Raw genomic sequence first — 16,923 nt, forward strand, 5'->3', positions numbered from 1 at the left:
AGCTTTTGTCAAAAGACTTGAAGTGGTTGAATCAGACACATCTGCCCTCGAGTAAACTCAGAAAGAATTGGTTGAAACACGAAAAATGGTTTCCTCTGTACAACAAGAGAACACCTCCCAGCGGGACCGTTTGGACGACTTTGAGGATAGATCACGGCGTGAATATCTGCTGTTTTATGGTGTGGACGATTCAAGATCAGAGACACGGTCGGAACCGGAAATTAAAATAATTGACATACTTCAACGAATGGTTAACATTGAAATCGCCCCAGGAGACTTTGAGCGAGCGCATAGACTCGGCTTTTTCACGGTTGGAAGATGTAGACCTGTCATTACCAAAATTTCTTCGTATAAATTGAGAGAAAAACGAAAATCTGCAGGGACACCGGTTAGTGAGGACTTCTGCCCCGCGACGCGCCAGGCTATAAAAAAAAAAAAATGACGCGGAATTTAGTATCTTTTTAAACACAACCTTCCGGCTGAGGTATAACAAACGTTTCGTCAACGGAAAGTGCTACATTTATGATCCCTTGGCCCACAATATTCAATTAGCCACTAAAATAAATTTCATTGCACCTGTCTTTAATACCAAATAAATGGAAATCGTTCCCCTATAACAAATGTTCAATAGCATGCCGCGGGGGGTGGTGGTTATCTTCAACCTTTGCTTTGTGATAACGTTTCCGTTCTGTTTACCAATATCAGGAGTGTTGTTCCTGAAAAGTAGGACTTGTGTTCATATAGTAGGAGAAGCGCCAAAGTAAACTCACTCACGCTGAAAATGCACGCACACCAGAGAAACGGTCACTCACGTCGCGCGTCGCGTTTCTCTGGTGTGCGTGCATTTTCAGCGGGATTGAGTTTACTGTCGCGTTTCTGCTACAATATGTATATCCAACTCGCCCAAGCATCCATTCTAAGGACTTGTGTTCAATTATCGACTTATCTAGTGCTGAAAGAGTTGTTCTAACTGAATTCTGGTTAACAAGCAAATTCCGTAACTTTGAAATTTTCCATTGTAAAAAAACACTTTAACATATGTCGTGAAGATAGAAAGAGTAGGGCTGGAGGCGGTGTTCTTATCGCTGTCGCCAATTTTCTTTCGTCATTTTGTATAAATGTGGTCGCTAACCTCGAGATAATTTGGGGTTTCTGTTTGTATGAATTACAAAACGTATGCTTTTGGTGCGTCCTATTACCCTCCCACTAATATCGCAAATTTTGTTGCCGAGCTTCACGATGTCGTTAACGCGACCCATGCCCGCTTTCCAAATGTGTTTGTAATACTCCTTGGAGATTTCAATTACGCAAAAATTCTGTAGACAAGCGACAGCCATTCCCTTAACCCATTTTCCGCAGAGGGTAATAATTTTTCAAACTTCTTTATATACTTTAGCATTGCGCAGACAGTTGTGCAGCCTACACAGGCTACTAATTCTATAGGCACTATATCAGAACTTGTGTTAACCACGTCAAGTGAACTTAGCTCCTCTTTCACGCATTTATCCGGTCTTAGCGATAATTCTTTGTTCTATTTACTTTAAATATCCCTAAGTGTAAATCGTCGAAAAGATATAAACGGATATTTGACTACGCTTAATATGATTTTACAGCCAGCAACAAGATGTGATCGTGTTTGGCGGAATATCTGCGCAACTTTTCCGAGCGTTCCGTTAAAGCTAATTGGTGTTTATTTTTTTAAGTGAATTCTCTTACAAATTTGCAAGAGAATCAAACTCGGACGGGGAAGAGATACCAAAGAGTGAGTGTGCTTCCGCGCTAAATGCAATGTTCGTCGACGCCTTTTCTAGATCAAACATTCTTTAATGCCTTGACTTGATCCCATCAAACTTTTGTACTATGGATACAATTACTATAGAATGTGGTGGCATTGTCAAAATTATTGATTGTCGTAATCTGTCCTCTTGTCGTAATCTGTCCTCTGTAATCTGGCACTAATAATATAAACTAAAAATTGAAAAAAAAAAAACGAAAATATAATTCTTGTTATTTTAAGATTTTTCCAGCAATCTCTCAATCTTGGTACTGCTCCCAGTTACTGGAAGGTAGGGAATGTGATTCCGGCCCATAAAGGTGGCGATAAGTGTAGCCTTAGTAATTATCATCCGATTTTATTACCGAGCATCCCCTGCCAACTTCTGGATCGTATAATTTACTCTCGTCTTGTTGATTTTTTAATTCTAATTCTTTTTACTCCTGCTCAACATAGATTTAGGAAACTATTCTCGTGCGAATCTCAATCGTTAACACAATATTTTTGTCGCACGTGATCGTTCATCCGTGGTACATTGTATATTTTTAGTCTTCTCAAAAGCATTTTAAATTATTTCCCACAGGCTTCTTTTTCATAAAATCACTCTCCTTACCATACAACCCCATGTTTGAAATATAATACAGTAAGGGTACAGGCCAGCTGGTGAATGTTAACCATGTTAAATAATCCTGAGACGGGGACAGAAATGAACATATAAATCAAAGAAACAGAAAAGGAGAGCTTGGATTGATTTCTTTTTAACTAACCGCTTACAGTTTGTCGATGTTAACGACTGTAACTCAGTCCATTCACCAGTAAGTTCAGGCGTTCCCCAAGGTTACGTACCAGGTCCACCTTTCTTCCTTATATATATTATTGACCTACCTACTCATTTTTGTTCATTCATCGGCGTATTTAAAGATGACTGAGTACTCTACAGGGAAATAACCAATGATTTTGATATTCGATCTCTTTAGTCAGACCTTGACAGCATTTCCCGGTGGTGTAACACATCGCGTATGAAACTTCACACTAACAAACGCAAATCAATGAGAGTATCACATCTAATTAAAACATGCCATTCTTATATTATTAACGGCGTTGTCCTTGAATCTGTATTATTATTTAAATATCTCGGTGTGCATATAGCAAATAACCTTTCCTGGGGCACTCACTTTTAATACGCAATCAATATTGCAAACCGCATGTTAGGCTATCTTAAAAGAAACTTCTTCTCTTTTGCTTCCACTTCTTTAAACTACTTCTTTATAAGTCTTCCGTCAAAAGTAAACTCGAATATTCCGCAGCTATCTGGGACCCTGGTATGACGCTTGCAATATCCCTTGAAGCCATTAAAAACCGTTCTGCTCGATTCATACCACATAATAATCACCGAACATCCAGCGTATCAGCAATGACATTCAATCTCTGCTTACCTGACCTCTCACTTGGCAGGAAAGTGTCACGCTTGTGCTTATTTCACAGATTCTGTTATCTCAGCACGTCAATGCGCCAGCTTCTTATAATACAACCGTCTTATTTTGTCAATGGTCCTCGCGCGTCTTATCACGCGTCGACCATCGATATGAAGTTGGCATTGCTCACTGTCACACATCGCATTTTTTTCAGTCTTTTTGCCCAATACGTCACTGGACTGGAATCGCCTTCCCGCAGCTATAGTCGAGATTGCCGAGACCTCTGATTTTTTAGTTTCTTTTTACAATTATTTTTTGTATCCTCCATAACTCCCCTTTTACGTCAATTTGTTTGTGTGTGTATCGTTTCAGATTATATTTTTGTCCTGTTTAACTCACTAGTTAGGTATATTTGTTTTGTTTGTTTATTGTTGCTACGCCCCCCTTCCCTCCCCTTTTCTGTGTTGCCTTCGCGCGCCAAAGCGTTTCAATAAATAAATAAATAAACACATAAATATTATATCTACTGGTCGTATAATTCACCTGCGCAAACCGCATAAGTGTAGCTTTCACTGCTCTTTCTGAACAAATCGCTACGCAACGTATCAGCTCTCGAAATGTCCCCGAAATTCGTGAGTTATTCGTGAGCTTTTTTAATGTTAAGAACCATTTACCTGTGACATGTAACATTACTTTCGACAGTTATTTGCCGTCTACTAGTACTATGGTCCATGACGTGCATTTAGTTATTCCAAAGCTAAATTGTAAGCTATCAGCAGGCTTAGATGGTATTCCTAAATTTATTGTAAAAGGATGTTGCAAATGCTTTGCTCCTGTTCTTGAAAACAAAAGTGTTTACCTTATCAATACATGGTGGCATTTCTCGATATACAATAGTCGTCTCGATTTTGTAGTCAGGTGATTCAGGTGGTTTGAGTAATTATCGTCCAGTATGTCTTCTTAATGCATTTTCAAAGGCATTTGAGAAGGTACTGTGCAATCGTTTAATAACTTGTAAAAGAAAGTTCGTTCCTCTAGATTGCGGTCTCGTCACAGGCAGATCCCTTTACCTAATTTGTGCACATTTTTTAATATTTTCCTTTGACAGTTGTTCAGAGTCGAGGTCATGTAGTCACAATGCTTCTGGACATGTCCAAGTCTTCGATAAGGTCAATCATGAGTGGTTACTGCTAAAACCCAGGGACTATGGCCTCACTCCTGAGCACAATACTTGGTATATGAGTCATCTTTATAAAAAAATAACTGTGTAAGAGTATCTGGTTTGTGGTCTCGTGCTTTCATTTCCATGTCAAGAGTGCCTCACAGCTCGAACTCGGACCTTTGTTGTTTCTTATTTTTATAAATGATTTAGCGTTGTCCGTAAGACACTCTCAAGTACTTATATTTCCAGGTAACGGGACGTTGTTTCGACAGCTCATTTATATCACTGACTGCACTTTGCTCCAGTGCGAGCTTTGTTTAGTGCTAAAATGGTGAAATTCTAAAAATCTTTGTTTTTTTCAATCCCCACAAAACAAACGTCCTGACCCTGTCGAGAAAGCGCTGCAATTTATTGTATGCATATGTACTAGAAAATTAAACTAGCAGTCAGACCACGTAGGGACGGTACTAAAGAGTTCTTCTGGGCTACCAACTCTTTCATGTTTATCATGTAAACTCCATAATGTCTCGTTTAACAAGAGAATTTTGCACTCATTGCTGTATTTTGAGACTCTACAGTATTCATGAGCGTTCGAAACTAGAGTGTGTATCTGTTGTGTGGAACTCCATCGCGATATCAGCAGGTGAAAGTAAAGAACATGTTCAAAAGCGATTTGTGCGCATCATTTACGACAGGTATTTTTTTAGAAAATAATCTTTTTAGGAATATAATTCGATGTTTTCCAAACTAGCATTATGAACGTAAGGAGGTCTCTTCGGGATGAAACTGAAGAGTCAAATTTGTTCTGAAGAGTTGCTCTTTGGCATGCCACTGAAGAGTCTCATCCTGAATATATTCAACAGCATTATAACATCAGGTAATATTTCTACATATTTGAAAACGGCAATCGTGAGGTCTTTAATAAAAATGGAGACCATGGCAAACTTGAAAGTTATCAACCAATCTACATCTTGCCTTCAATGGCGAAACTGTTAGATAAAACACGCTTTCTTGTCAATGACATCTTTCTAGATAAATTCGATATTTTGTGGCCACAGCAGGACGAGTTTATTATGGGAAAAGGAACACAACTCATGATTGACGATTCTTTTTTATATTCTTTATAGTGCGTTGAACACAACCTTTTAACATTTGCGCTTTTTCTTGTTCTTAAGGCTTTTGACTCCGTTCCATAACGGTATTTTAAGTATTTTAAGTAAGCTGTACAGCCATGGCTTCCGGTGCCCTTTTTACTCGTTCATTGGAAACTTTTTGTCAAATCGTATGCAGCTCGTTTCGATATGTGAATTTCACGGTACGAAAATGTCCCTCCATGTTCCGCACATCCCGATATTGTCACCTCTTTTGTTCGGTATTTATGTCAACGACCTTCCGCTGGCTGTAACGTTCTGTAAAGTGTTGCAATGAGCCGATGATACTTTCACGACGCCGTTGATTTGGTTCAGTTTGATGTAACACGGATAATGGATTGGTTTTCCAACAATGCCATCCAGATCAATGCTAAAAATTGCAACCTATTCGCTTTCGTAATCCACTAAGATCCATAGTCTTAGAGAAGCCCATTTATTTGCACGCCTTAAACTGTGTGCCTTGCAACTGTTAGCTAATCGGTCATGTGAAAATCGCAAAATATTTAGGAATCTATTTTGATTGTGACCTATCATGGAACTCTCCCATGTCCTACCTTTTCAAAAAGCCCTACGAACTGCTTCCTGCACTCTCTACAAATTACGCATGTTTCTTCCAATGTTAACCTGGAGACGGCTGGTGCATACGCTTGTGTGTAGCACGCTTCGCTATTGGATAACTGTATTCGAGTAGCGCACGGACCAACTACGCTCTAAAGTGAACTCTTTACTTAGGGTCATTTTGCGAGGCGGTTTTATGACTCGATCCTCCAACCATCTGATAACCTGTTTAACGACCTGCCTCTACCATTATTTCAAGCACTATTTTAGCAAACTGTAATACTCAAACACTACTAGAACAGCACGTTTAAACCTCCCAACAAAGTATGTCGCCCTTCGATATATGACACTGCTTACAGCGATGCGCATCGTCACGCATTTTGGGAAATGTATCGGTCATTATTACGCACCTCACATTTTTAACAACCTTCCCCGAGTGCTAACTCAGGTCCCCTTCGTTTCTCATCGCGAACATTCATGGATTTTTTGTATTTTATTTTTGAACTTGGAGGGGAGAGGGGGGGGGGAGAAACGTGAAAGTAATATAAACACACGCCGTGTATACACATGGCTCCTCCCTCGGTGCCGCACAAATTACAACCTCCAATCATTGCATTACATAGTACCGTATACGTGTTAAATAAATGCTTCACGGACAACATAAACATCTACACAATTAGCAGAAAAGACTTACGTACTTACTGTTTCAACTATTCCTAACTAATTTTGTTCCTCTGCTACTTCAATGTTATGTGAACTTGTCTTATTTTTCTTATCATCCTGGTAAGGTGTTTTATATGTTTGTTGTCCGAGCTGCTGTCATGTATAAGGGGAACCCAGACCCAGTCAAGCTGCTTTTAGCAGCTTTTTGTCTGGGGACCCGTCCAGTACTTCTGAAAAATAAAGTTTATTGTATTGTATTTGTATCTCGAGGAGTTTTGAAACAAAGCTTTTTGTTCATGCACATAATGTTGTTTTAATATGCCGTTACAATTTACTTTTTATTTCACTTATCGTGAACTCTGTACGTCGTGACGTAGTGCCCTGCTTGTACATATTTTCTTTCCTCACGATCTCGGTCTCTCGGCATTTTCATATTTTTATCTAGGTGTGTATTCGCTTTATTATTTTTAGGTACATAATAATTTTCGGGATAACTGGACCATCAAGTCTTTACGGCCTTAATGGTCCCGTTACGAGGTTATTATACATCGCTATACTTGAAGCACCTGCGGTAAACATTATCAATATTATTAACAATACCAATATCATTAATATTATTATTATTATTAAAACGGTAGCTTTACAGGCCCAACTACACTCGAGGTCATGTCTTGGTCCTCAAAGTCATCTCCTCAAGGTTATGTCCTAGAATGGTTGTAACGCCTGCGGCTGAAGCTCAATGTAGGGAAATCAAGGTCACGTAAGCGCCGGTTGTATGAGCACGTTCGCGTAAGCGCCGGTCGTGTACGCTTGTAAGCATCGGTAGCTGAGGCTGGCGTGGCCTGACGTCCTTGATGTCGTCCTTGACGTGGTCCTTAGATGTCGTCCGAGAGGTCATCCTAGAGGTCGTCACATAGTTCGTCATAGACGTCGTACGTCGTCCTAAACACCATCCTTGACGTCGTTCTCGACGTTTTCTTAGACAGCGTCCTTAAAGACCGACGTACACTTTGCAATTTCCACTTTTGCCCGCCTCCTCCTCCTTTCCTATATCCTCTCCACTTTTTAACTTGACCCGGTCTCACTCTCCTCGCAGCTTGGGAGAGGAGAGCATAAGAGGCCTATCTTCCCTGCAGAAAGCCAAGGTTGTATGTCGGCCTTTAAGGTCGTTCTAGTGGTCGTCATTCACGTCGTCCTAGATGCAGTCCTTGGCGTCGTCCTTGACGTCGTCTGTGAGGTTGTCCTAAAGGTCGTCCTAGACGTCGTTCTTGAGGCCGTCCTTGACGTTGTCCCAGAGATTATCCTATAGGTCGTCCCAGAGGCTGCAAGACGACGTCCTAGGCGCCGTCTAAGACGTCGTCTTCGACGTGTGTACGGAATATTAAAACTATTTCATCACAATACCGTTCCCTTTCATAATTCTTTCCACCAACGACATACTTGTAAAGCTACCGAATTTATTGCTCCTTTTCGAATGAAGGCGCATCCAATTTATAATAACAATAATAATAATAATAATAGTAATGATAATTACTAATATTATTATTTTAATAATATTATTTTTACAAAAAGCACTCTTCTAGACGTGTTACTAGTCAATGGAAGAGCAATTGTGCCTATCACCTATTCGATTTTAGTTAGAAATATAATCACTTGATTCCTGTTTTAGTAGCAAGACTATAGTGTGTCCCTATAGCAGTAAAAATCGTTTCATGAAGATTTAGTCAAGCTGCAGAATTCCACAAGACAACGAGGCATTACATTTGGATATTATTCAGAGGTGCGATGCACGATCATTCCTAGATATTGATTTTTTTATTCACCGTGAAATGATGTAAAAATTACTTTCGAATTGTAATGACTTGCTGGAGTCAATCAAAGCTGCAATGTTCCTAAATGAGTCATCAGCCAGTCTTCCTCAGCGCAACTGGTAAGCAGGCAGTAGTCATCCATCACATGACATAGTAATTCAGACTAAAGTGTTCCCCAACTCTTCATTAGAGAGCTGTGATACACATTGAAGTTGGCACGCATTGTTTACGACCGTTATTAAAGGCGCCGTTTTTTTTATGGCTACGAGTCTATGTTCGATTGACTAAACTTGAAATCACTTGAAGCTCGTGGCTGTTTTTGTGATTATGTATTTTTGTATAAAACGGTGCATAGTAAAATACGTTATCCTATGCTTGTTTCTCTGCTTTCTCTACATGTCCATCGAGTAGACTGTCGACACCACAACACGTTTTACTTACAAGACATACGTTCATTTTCCAAATTTTTATGAATTCGGAGCAGTTTTAATGCTCTGAGCGCGGTGGTTGACATTTCCGAGAGTGAGTGGGATTTTAAAAGCGCACTAAAATATTGCATTTACTAACACCAGGGTTCGGGTTTGATATGTCTTCTGCCATTCTCTGTACGTGTTTTTTTTGTTTTTTTAAAGTGTATGTTGTGCGTGACTGTGACCCAGTACTAATGCCTTGGCTGTTTCTGGACATAAGACAAAATAAAGAAATAGCTGGCTATAATAAACACAGAAATTTGGTATTTCCTAAAAAAAAAGCAATACATAATGTGTGTTAAAAGTCGTTACTCGGTGTGCTAGAATTATATTAGGGTAACGTTCTTACCGATCGAGCATCAGTGACGAAATACGTTGCCAGACGGCTTATACTTAACCCTGCATAATATATATATATATATATATATATATATATATATATATATATATCTTTTTTACTTAAGAACAACCGAAATTATATTTTCTACACACCAGTTTATCATATCTAGAATTACAACAGTATCATCATGAAAATACAGTAACTGCTGATTTCCATTTCTTAATTTTCCGCTCTTAAGGAGGGTGAGCCGTGAAATAAATATCCCAAATGAAAACGTTCTCTGTTTATTTCATGTGGATTCCTATTTTGATTAGCTTTAGTTGGAGCATGTCAGAACATTTCCCGGTCCTGAAAGAAATGGTCGACGATCGCATGCACTCGGGGGAAACAAAGCACAGTTTTAGGGAAGTGACGGGAGGAACTATTGATAGCACTTTCTGCCAAAACCGTTCGTGTTGGGCAGAAAGCAAGTCAGTGTTCTTGATGTGCTCCTCGAAATGTTTAGACCAATTGAAAAATGTTAAGTTTTTTTTATGTGGAGATGAATTTTTAGGTACTAACAATTTTTTAGCTTTGTAAGACTTTAGCTTAATGTGCTTGCGTTGCCTCCGAGCGTACGCGAAGCCACGTCATGGCGCTGTCGATATTCGGGAAGAAATCATCTGCCGAAATTTCTCATCACCGACAGGCTTAGCCCCACAAGCAAGGGGAGCTTAAGTGCTGCCTGTGAACTGGGTGATAAGGAGACCTCATTGCGGTTTTTAGAATAAAATATACTCATACGGTTCATTTGCGTCTAGTGTTAAATGAAAGCCCATGAAACGCTAATCCCTGGAATAAAACAAATTAGATCTGCGAATACAAAAGCCGAACTCGCGTTTTGAGTTTAATAATTACTGTCATGTGGCGAACTATTGCCCTAATACTACATTCGGTAGCTTTATTTTCAAAGGTACCTTGAAAAATTGTAGTGATTAACTCTCCGAATGCTGCACGAGAAGGGACACACATTTTTTGCGGACTAATGTTATATGCATATTTCTCAAGTTACTCGGTGTTCCGACTTTCTGCGCACGTAGAAATATTTCCATTTAACCAGAAAAAAGCAAAAGTCCACTTTGAAGCATCTTTTGTGTATTGCGCACACTGAAGACCCATGAAATCTTTTCTCGTGAAAGTGGAACTTGTGTTATCGGTAGGTGGCTCCAGGCCCCGGTCAGCCCGCGCTGTTCATGGTGGTGCTGATCCAGGAGAGGAACTCGGTGACCCTTGTGTACACGTCCGGGTAGTCTCGGTGGGCGCAGCCGGATCCAAAGGACACCAGACCTGCGAGGGCCCAGTTCCCATCCTTGCGCTTGCACTGGAAGGGACCTCCGGAGTCGCCCTAAGAAGAAGGTCGGATTCACTATGAGGGCTTCTTATTGCGAGACGGGAAGCTTAGGTGCTCCTTTTGCGTCTGAGAAGTACAAGCATCCCGTCATGATTTTATTGTGCCGTCCAATTGACATGGCTTGAGTTAGGCATGCCGTGACTATACGTGGATAAAGTAATTAACGACCATACGATGAAGCATTACGAAGAAAAGGTGCTTTAACGCGCCGCAGCTCAAGCCGCGCGAAGCAAATCCTCGTGCTTCGGAAACCAGAGACCCTGGGCTCAATCCCCACGCCTGCCCGTTTCATTAACCTTCACCTAAACCTTATCTCCGGCTACCCCACTAGTGCTGTATTTCAGGATTTTGACAAAGTGCCACATAGCCTTCTTCTGCTGAAACTTTCGATGCTAAAGATTGACCCTAATCTACTGAAATGAATCGAATCAGTCCTTCTACAGCGTCGTCAGTTTGTTTATGCTAACCACACCGAATCCTCCCTGTGCTCTGTTTCTTCTGGTGTCCCCCAGGGGACAGTACTTGGCTCATTACTCTTCCTAATATACACTAATTCCCTTCCTCTCAATATCTCTTCCACTCTGCGGCTTTTTGCCGATGACTGTGTAATTTACCGTAAGATAACCTCTATCGATGATATTGTGACGCTTCTGGACGACATTTCTAAAATTTCTGAAGGGTGTAACACATGGCGCACGTGCTTAAATCCTAACAAAGGCCAATGCATGTGCTTTTCTCGTTCATTGTCAATTACCTACCCGGTACTTCTTTTGAACTCTGTCCCCATTGATTATACAAACCAAAACAAATCCTTAGTCTTGCATCTCACACCTAATCTCTCAAGGAATACTCGTATTAAAACAATTATATCCTCTGCAAACCGTTCTCTAGGCTACATTCGCCGAAACTTTAGATCCTCACCCGAAAACCTAAAGTGTATATCGTACACCACTATCGTTCGGCCTAAATTGGGATATGCGTCCTCCATCTGGCGTCCTCATCAGAAAAATTTAGCAGACTCTGTTGAATCCGTTCAGAACCGTTCTGCTCGCTTTATTTTTAATGACTCTTCTCGTACTTCAAGTGTATCATCAATGAAGTCTCGTCTTAACCTTTCTCTACTTTCCTCCCCCCGTCGAATTTCCCGTCGTTCTCTTCTTCATTACGCCTTTTACACACCTTTCTTGAAAATGTCTCTTCTAAATCCGCCCACCTACATATCATCAAGAATGGACCATTCATGCAGGATCTCCCTTCTTAAGTCATCAAGTCAAGCACACAAGCATTCCCTCCTCCCTGAAGCAGTTGTGGACTGGAATGACCTCCCGGAAGCCATAGTTACCATACCCGACTCTAGGCGATTCCGACTAGCCGTTCAAAACCACTTGTACTAACCCACTCCCCTCTATAACGCCCCCGAGACATCGAGGGTATCTATAAATAAATAAATGAATAAATAAATAAATCTGAGTGAGCATCGTACCGTCGTGCGGTTGTGTCACGACTAAGTTGTGCACGTCAGTCCCCTGGGTAGCAGTGGTTTTGCACTGACCAGATTCCTCTCCTACAGCGGAGACACCAGATGCAATTGGCGATGTCTAGCTTTCTTCCGCCTACACATCTTTTTTTTAGAGTGCAGCTCTTGGGCGCCTGTTTCCGGGCTGATCGGCATCACCGTCGCCGTCGCCGTCGGCGTAACCGCCTGTTACATTATGGGACGTTTCCCATAATGACATCACATGTGACGTCACGAGGGTCATGAGTGCCGTCGCCCTCATGACATCACACGGGCATACCCTATCCTCCTCCCCTCCTCCTCCCCTCCTCCTCCTCCTCCTCAAGAGCTGCGCTCTAATTCGGCATTACAAAAAATTGTAAACGTCTTTCATTTGTTTCATTTCGTTTTCACTTTAGGGGTTTTACCTAAAGGGGAGGGGGGCGGAGAGGGGGGGGACATGAAGGTGTATAAACTTAACACTAGGAAAACACCGGAAAAAGCGACGGTTAAGTCGTTTACGTAATGCGAAGAGATGCCTGTGCGGCTCGGAATTAGACTGGCCTCGGTTAGATTACAATGTCGCCCGGATGGGGCTTCCAGTCAAAAATTGACAAGTGTAAAGGGGAAACTTTTAAGAAGTTAGTCCTAGGAGTTGTGAGGTGAAGTTTTTGTGTGTTGTCTGTACGTGACAAGATATGCCTGACGGCTCTACAGTATATATATTTTTTTTCGGTGAATGATAGTACAACTGATGTGGGGCAACCAAACGTGATATTCTACGTCGGTCTGCAAGAGGAGAATTGTTATCTTTTTATTTTAGCACTGTGCCCTCCGCAATGACGGTTGCCATTGCGGAGGATAAAGCGAGTCGCTCCATTTTGGACAGCTCCTTGTTTATCAATTAGGTAGGACTCATGTGGATTCCAGATGACAGATGCGTATACAAGCATTGGTAAAATGAGATTCGAGCATGCGATCAGTTTTGTTTCTCGTAATGCCAGATATAGACGTCGCCTTAGGAAGCCTACGTTTATATTTTCTTTGGATAATGTAATTAATGAAATGCTCATAGGAAAGCTTGGATGTGAAATGGACCCTGATCTCTTTATTTGTAGGAACTTTTTCTATTGAGGTATTGAACATGGCGTAGTTGGAGTGTGGTGAAGTAGGTGTGTTATTGAAGTTCAAGTATTTTGTTTTGGAAACATTATTTTGCACTTCTCACTTTCTACACAATGTTTCGAGACAGGATAGATCGCTCTGCAAAAGTGCACAATCATCCAAAGGCTCGATCTTTCGGTAGATCATACAATCGTTGGCGGACAATATAATTGTGCACCGAATACGAATTGGCAGGTCGTCTACAAGGATTAGATAAAGCAACGCACCGGTCCCGGTTCCCTGAGGTACACCAGATTTTACGTGTTGATTTGATGAATTTTTGTCTCCGCAATGCATGCTCTGTGTACGATTAAGTTAAAACTAAAAATTCACTCTGTTACTAACCAATTTAGTTTTATCAAACGCATTTTTAAATTTAGACGATGACGAGACACCTTATCAAAGACGTTCTGGAAATCAATAAAAATAGTGTGCGTTTCTGTTCTGAAATTATGACTTTTTTTTTCTTAATGAGTGAACTCAAAAAGTTCTAATTCACAAGAGGAAACCGTACTGGTTTTCAGAAGAGAAATTGTTAGTGCATAAGCAATTTATTATGTTTGAAAAGCCTATGTGCTCTATGTGTTTACTGGGAACACCAGTTAGCGATATTGGCGTATAGTTAACAGTATAGCTCTTTAGACCAGTTTTATAAATGGAGATCAAATGTGCGTCCTTCTAGTAGTCGGGTAGTTGGCCACAACTCAAGGATTGTTAGAAGCTCAAAGAAAAAAGGTATGGAACCTCATATTCACAGTTTCATAAGCTTCGAGGAATTTTTGCAATAGCCCGGAGCTGAGTTTAACGGCTGATCATCTAAGTTTCAAAACACTAGCTACGGAGATAGTCATTTGGATGATAGTGCAATTAAATGCAAAGGTGCAAGCGAGCTGGGCAAGAATGGCAAAAATAATGGCGAAAATAATCCCTGGAGAAGGGGAACAAGAGGGACAAACACAAATCTCCAAACACAGCCAGGTGACTGGTGCGCGACGAAAAAATTCCGCCTGGTACTCGGACGAGGCAGATCTTTTCAGTCACGCATCAGTCACCAAGCTTTGTTTGAAGATGTGTGTTCGTCCTTTGTCCCCCTTGTTTTTCTTCTCCTGGGAATACTTTTGTCATGGATATTTGGGAGGTGCATAATATATCCCGCGTTCTTGTACGGTAAAGAAAACAAGTCTTCTAAAAAAAATAACTAAAATGCTGACTGAACTCACTCGTACAAAAATACTGACTCACATGTCAGCACATCTCCAGCACATAACACATTAATAAAAGTGTTGTAACTTTCTTTTTTGAAAATGTATGTACAGTTGCTTGACATTAATTTGAGTATAGTCGCAGTTATTACGTTTTAAAAGCAACAGAAACTCTTTGCACGAGCAGATTTGAAGACGTTGGTCTCACACTCTCGCCGTAACGCGACAGTGAGTCGGGAGATAGAAAGTTCCAGGGTTTTTGCAAGAAATCGTCGCCAAGTGGAAGTCTTTCTTTTAGACGAGAGGCCGCGCAATTAGCTTGTCCCTATACTAAACGCCAGCATGGCCCTGGGGTTAACTGCCTTTTCAGGGAACACTTTATAAGTAATGGAAGTACGGAGTCGCTGCTGTTCTGCCAAGCATGTGAAACGTAAGTGGCCCACCCTTACTTAGTGGTAAATGTTAGATGCGTAGGATCATCTATACCTACCCAAACTACGGTGAAAGCGTGCCAATCATTAAAAAAACATTAAATGACCTGGGTGGGTGTAGCCGAAAGCACAGCAGTTTATACAGGATTAGCCAACAAATCAGAGCGATGAAAAAGTGCACTTTAACCTGGAATAATTATTCTTTAGGGAAAAACTTCTCGGACATCGGCAGGCGTCAGCTTATTAGCGCAAAAGGGCCCTGCAATCATTTTTAAGCGCCTCTCTTTTTTGCGCTTTCCACGTCCATCGGGGTTCGGCCAAGCCAGCGGGCACGGAGAGAGTAACTAAATATAAGTGCGCGATATTTTAACTGGACGACGTGGAAACCTCCTCCACCTACGGGGGCGACCCGCGGTGCCGAAAGCACGCGATATGTGACGTCTTAGGTCCTAGGCTTACTACAGGTCAGAGCCGCGAAACGCTTCTTTTTTTTCTCAAAATACAAGATATGAGTGGCGCGAACCGTTTCAATTATTCATAAAAGTAGTTTTTGTTCACTATTTCAGAACAGAAAAGAAACAAATGCAGTTTATAAAGTACGGAAACAAGAAATGACCCGTCGACATACCCCACACCAAGCGGAGGAAAAGGCGGCGCATACTAGAAAGGTGTAGTGGGATCAGGCGCCAACGAGCGGCGAGCGTAGAAAGGTCCCGGATGTACGCGGTGGCGCTGCGGTCTTACGAAATGAAGGATCCGACCGGTTTTGAGCGTTCCCAAGGCCTTCGGCGGGCAACTTTGGCTTACGGTTTGGCCCTTTGGCGGTATGGCAGCGCGAAGTGGCTCCCATTCTGAACTGATCTTCACCCCGTGTTTGCTGTCGTTTGTGGCCAATAGATTGTCATGCCTAATTAGCGTATAATCGCGCAGCAAATGCAATGCGAGCCACCCTGGCTGCTCGCTTCATACAGCCTATTCAGAACATGTTTTAGTGGCGCCCTCTCGAGCCGTCGACACGGAGCGCCGCAGGCGTAACCGCTCGCTGAGCTCACTACCCCTCGTCTAGTTCACGGCCACTCAAGAGACCAAGGACGTCATGAATGAGGTTGTTTTTTGCTTGTTTTTGTAATTTTACTTTTCCTATAATTTCTGGAATAAAGCGAAATTCGAGAAAAGAAAGGTTTCATTAAGTTACTATGCCCAGTGCGCTCAGTTTCGGTTCAAATTAAAAACCAGTAAAAAGTCCTTGCAGGGCCCTTTAAAGGAAAAACAAGCAAATGAATTAGCTCTTGATAACGTCTTGTTGGAGGGCAAAATCAAATTAGCAATGTGTTGCCCGTTGTCAAGACATGCCTGAGCTTTTGTTAGAACTCGAACAAGTAAATTCCGTTCCGCTGTTTTTTTTGTAAATTTAAGCGGTGAGGAGTCTGAGGCAACGAAACCATAGGCAAAAGGGCGCTGGAAGTCTCTCACGGAAGTAACGTGGGCCTCAGCAGCGGTCAAGGATAGTCAGTCATTGCGAGCACGTGTGTTATCCAAAGGTCCAATGGTCGTAAATTATGTGCGCTACATTTTACTGTCTACTCGGTAAGCAGTGTTCGGTGCTTTTTTTTTTTTTTTTTCTTAGCTTCAGTTTGGCGGCTTCTGGGCAGTAAATTTCCGCCACTAAAGAGGTGGATGCCCACTATGTGTGCTTGCACCACCGGACAAAAAGGGTATTTCTTGCAGCGGTATTCAAAGTATGACATCTGTGCAGAAACAATAATAATTCTTGAACGCTTCTAGGTAGCCATTTCCAGAGAAGTTATTAACCATTTGGCGAAAACATTGCCCGTGCCTTGATGTACGATACATACTACATTCACATTGCACGTCAGTTTTGTGAGGGAAGAATACG

General features: G+C 41.5%; 1 protein-coding gene across 1 annotated transcript in view; it reads right to left on the minus strand.

The window, feature by feature from the left end:
• Positions 1-10,560: 10,560 nt before the first annotated feature.
• The window catches only part of LOC120839953 (trypsin-like), a 50,043-nt gene continuing 43,680 nt past the window's right edge, over positions 10,561-16,923 (minus strand). Inside the window, exon 6 of the mRNA XM_040210354.1 lies at positions 10,561-10,728. Coding sequence (XP_040066288.1) covers positions 10,561-10,728 — 168 coding nt within the window. The remainder of the gene's footprint in view (positions 10,729-16,923) is intronic.

The sequence above is a fragment of the Ixodes scapularis genome, unplaced genomic scaffold (assembly GCF_016920785.2).
Source record: "Ixodes scapularis isolate PalLabHiFi unplaced genomic scaffold, ASM1692078v2 PGA_scaffold0__279_contigs__length_252992795, whole genome shotgun sequence".
Taxonomy (NCBI): domain Eukaryota; kingdom Metazoa; phylum Arthropoda; class Arachnida; order Ixodida; family Ixodidae; genus Ixodes; species Ixodes scapularis.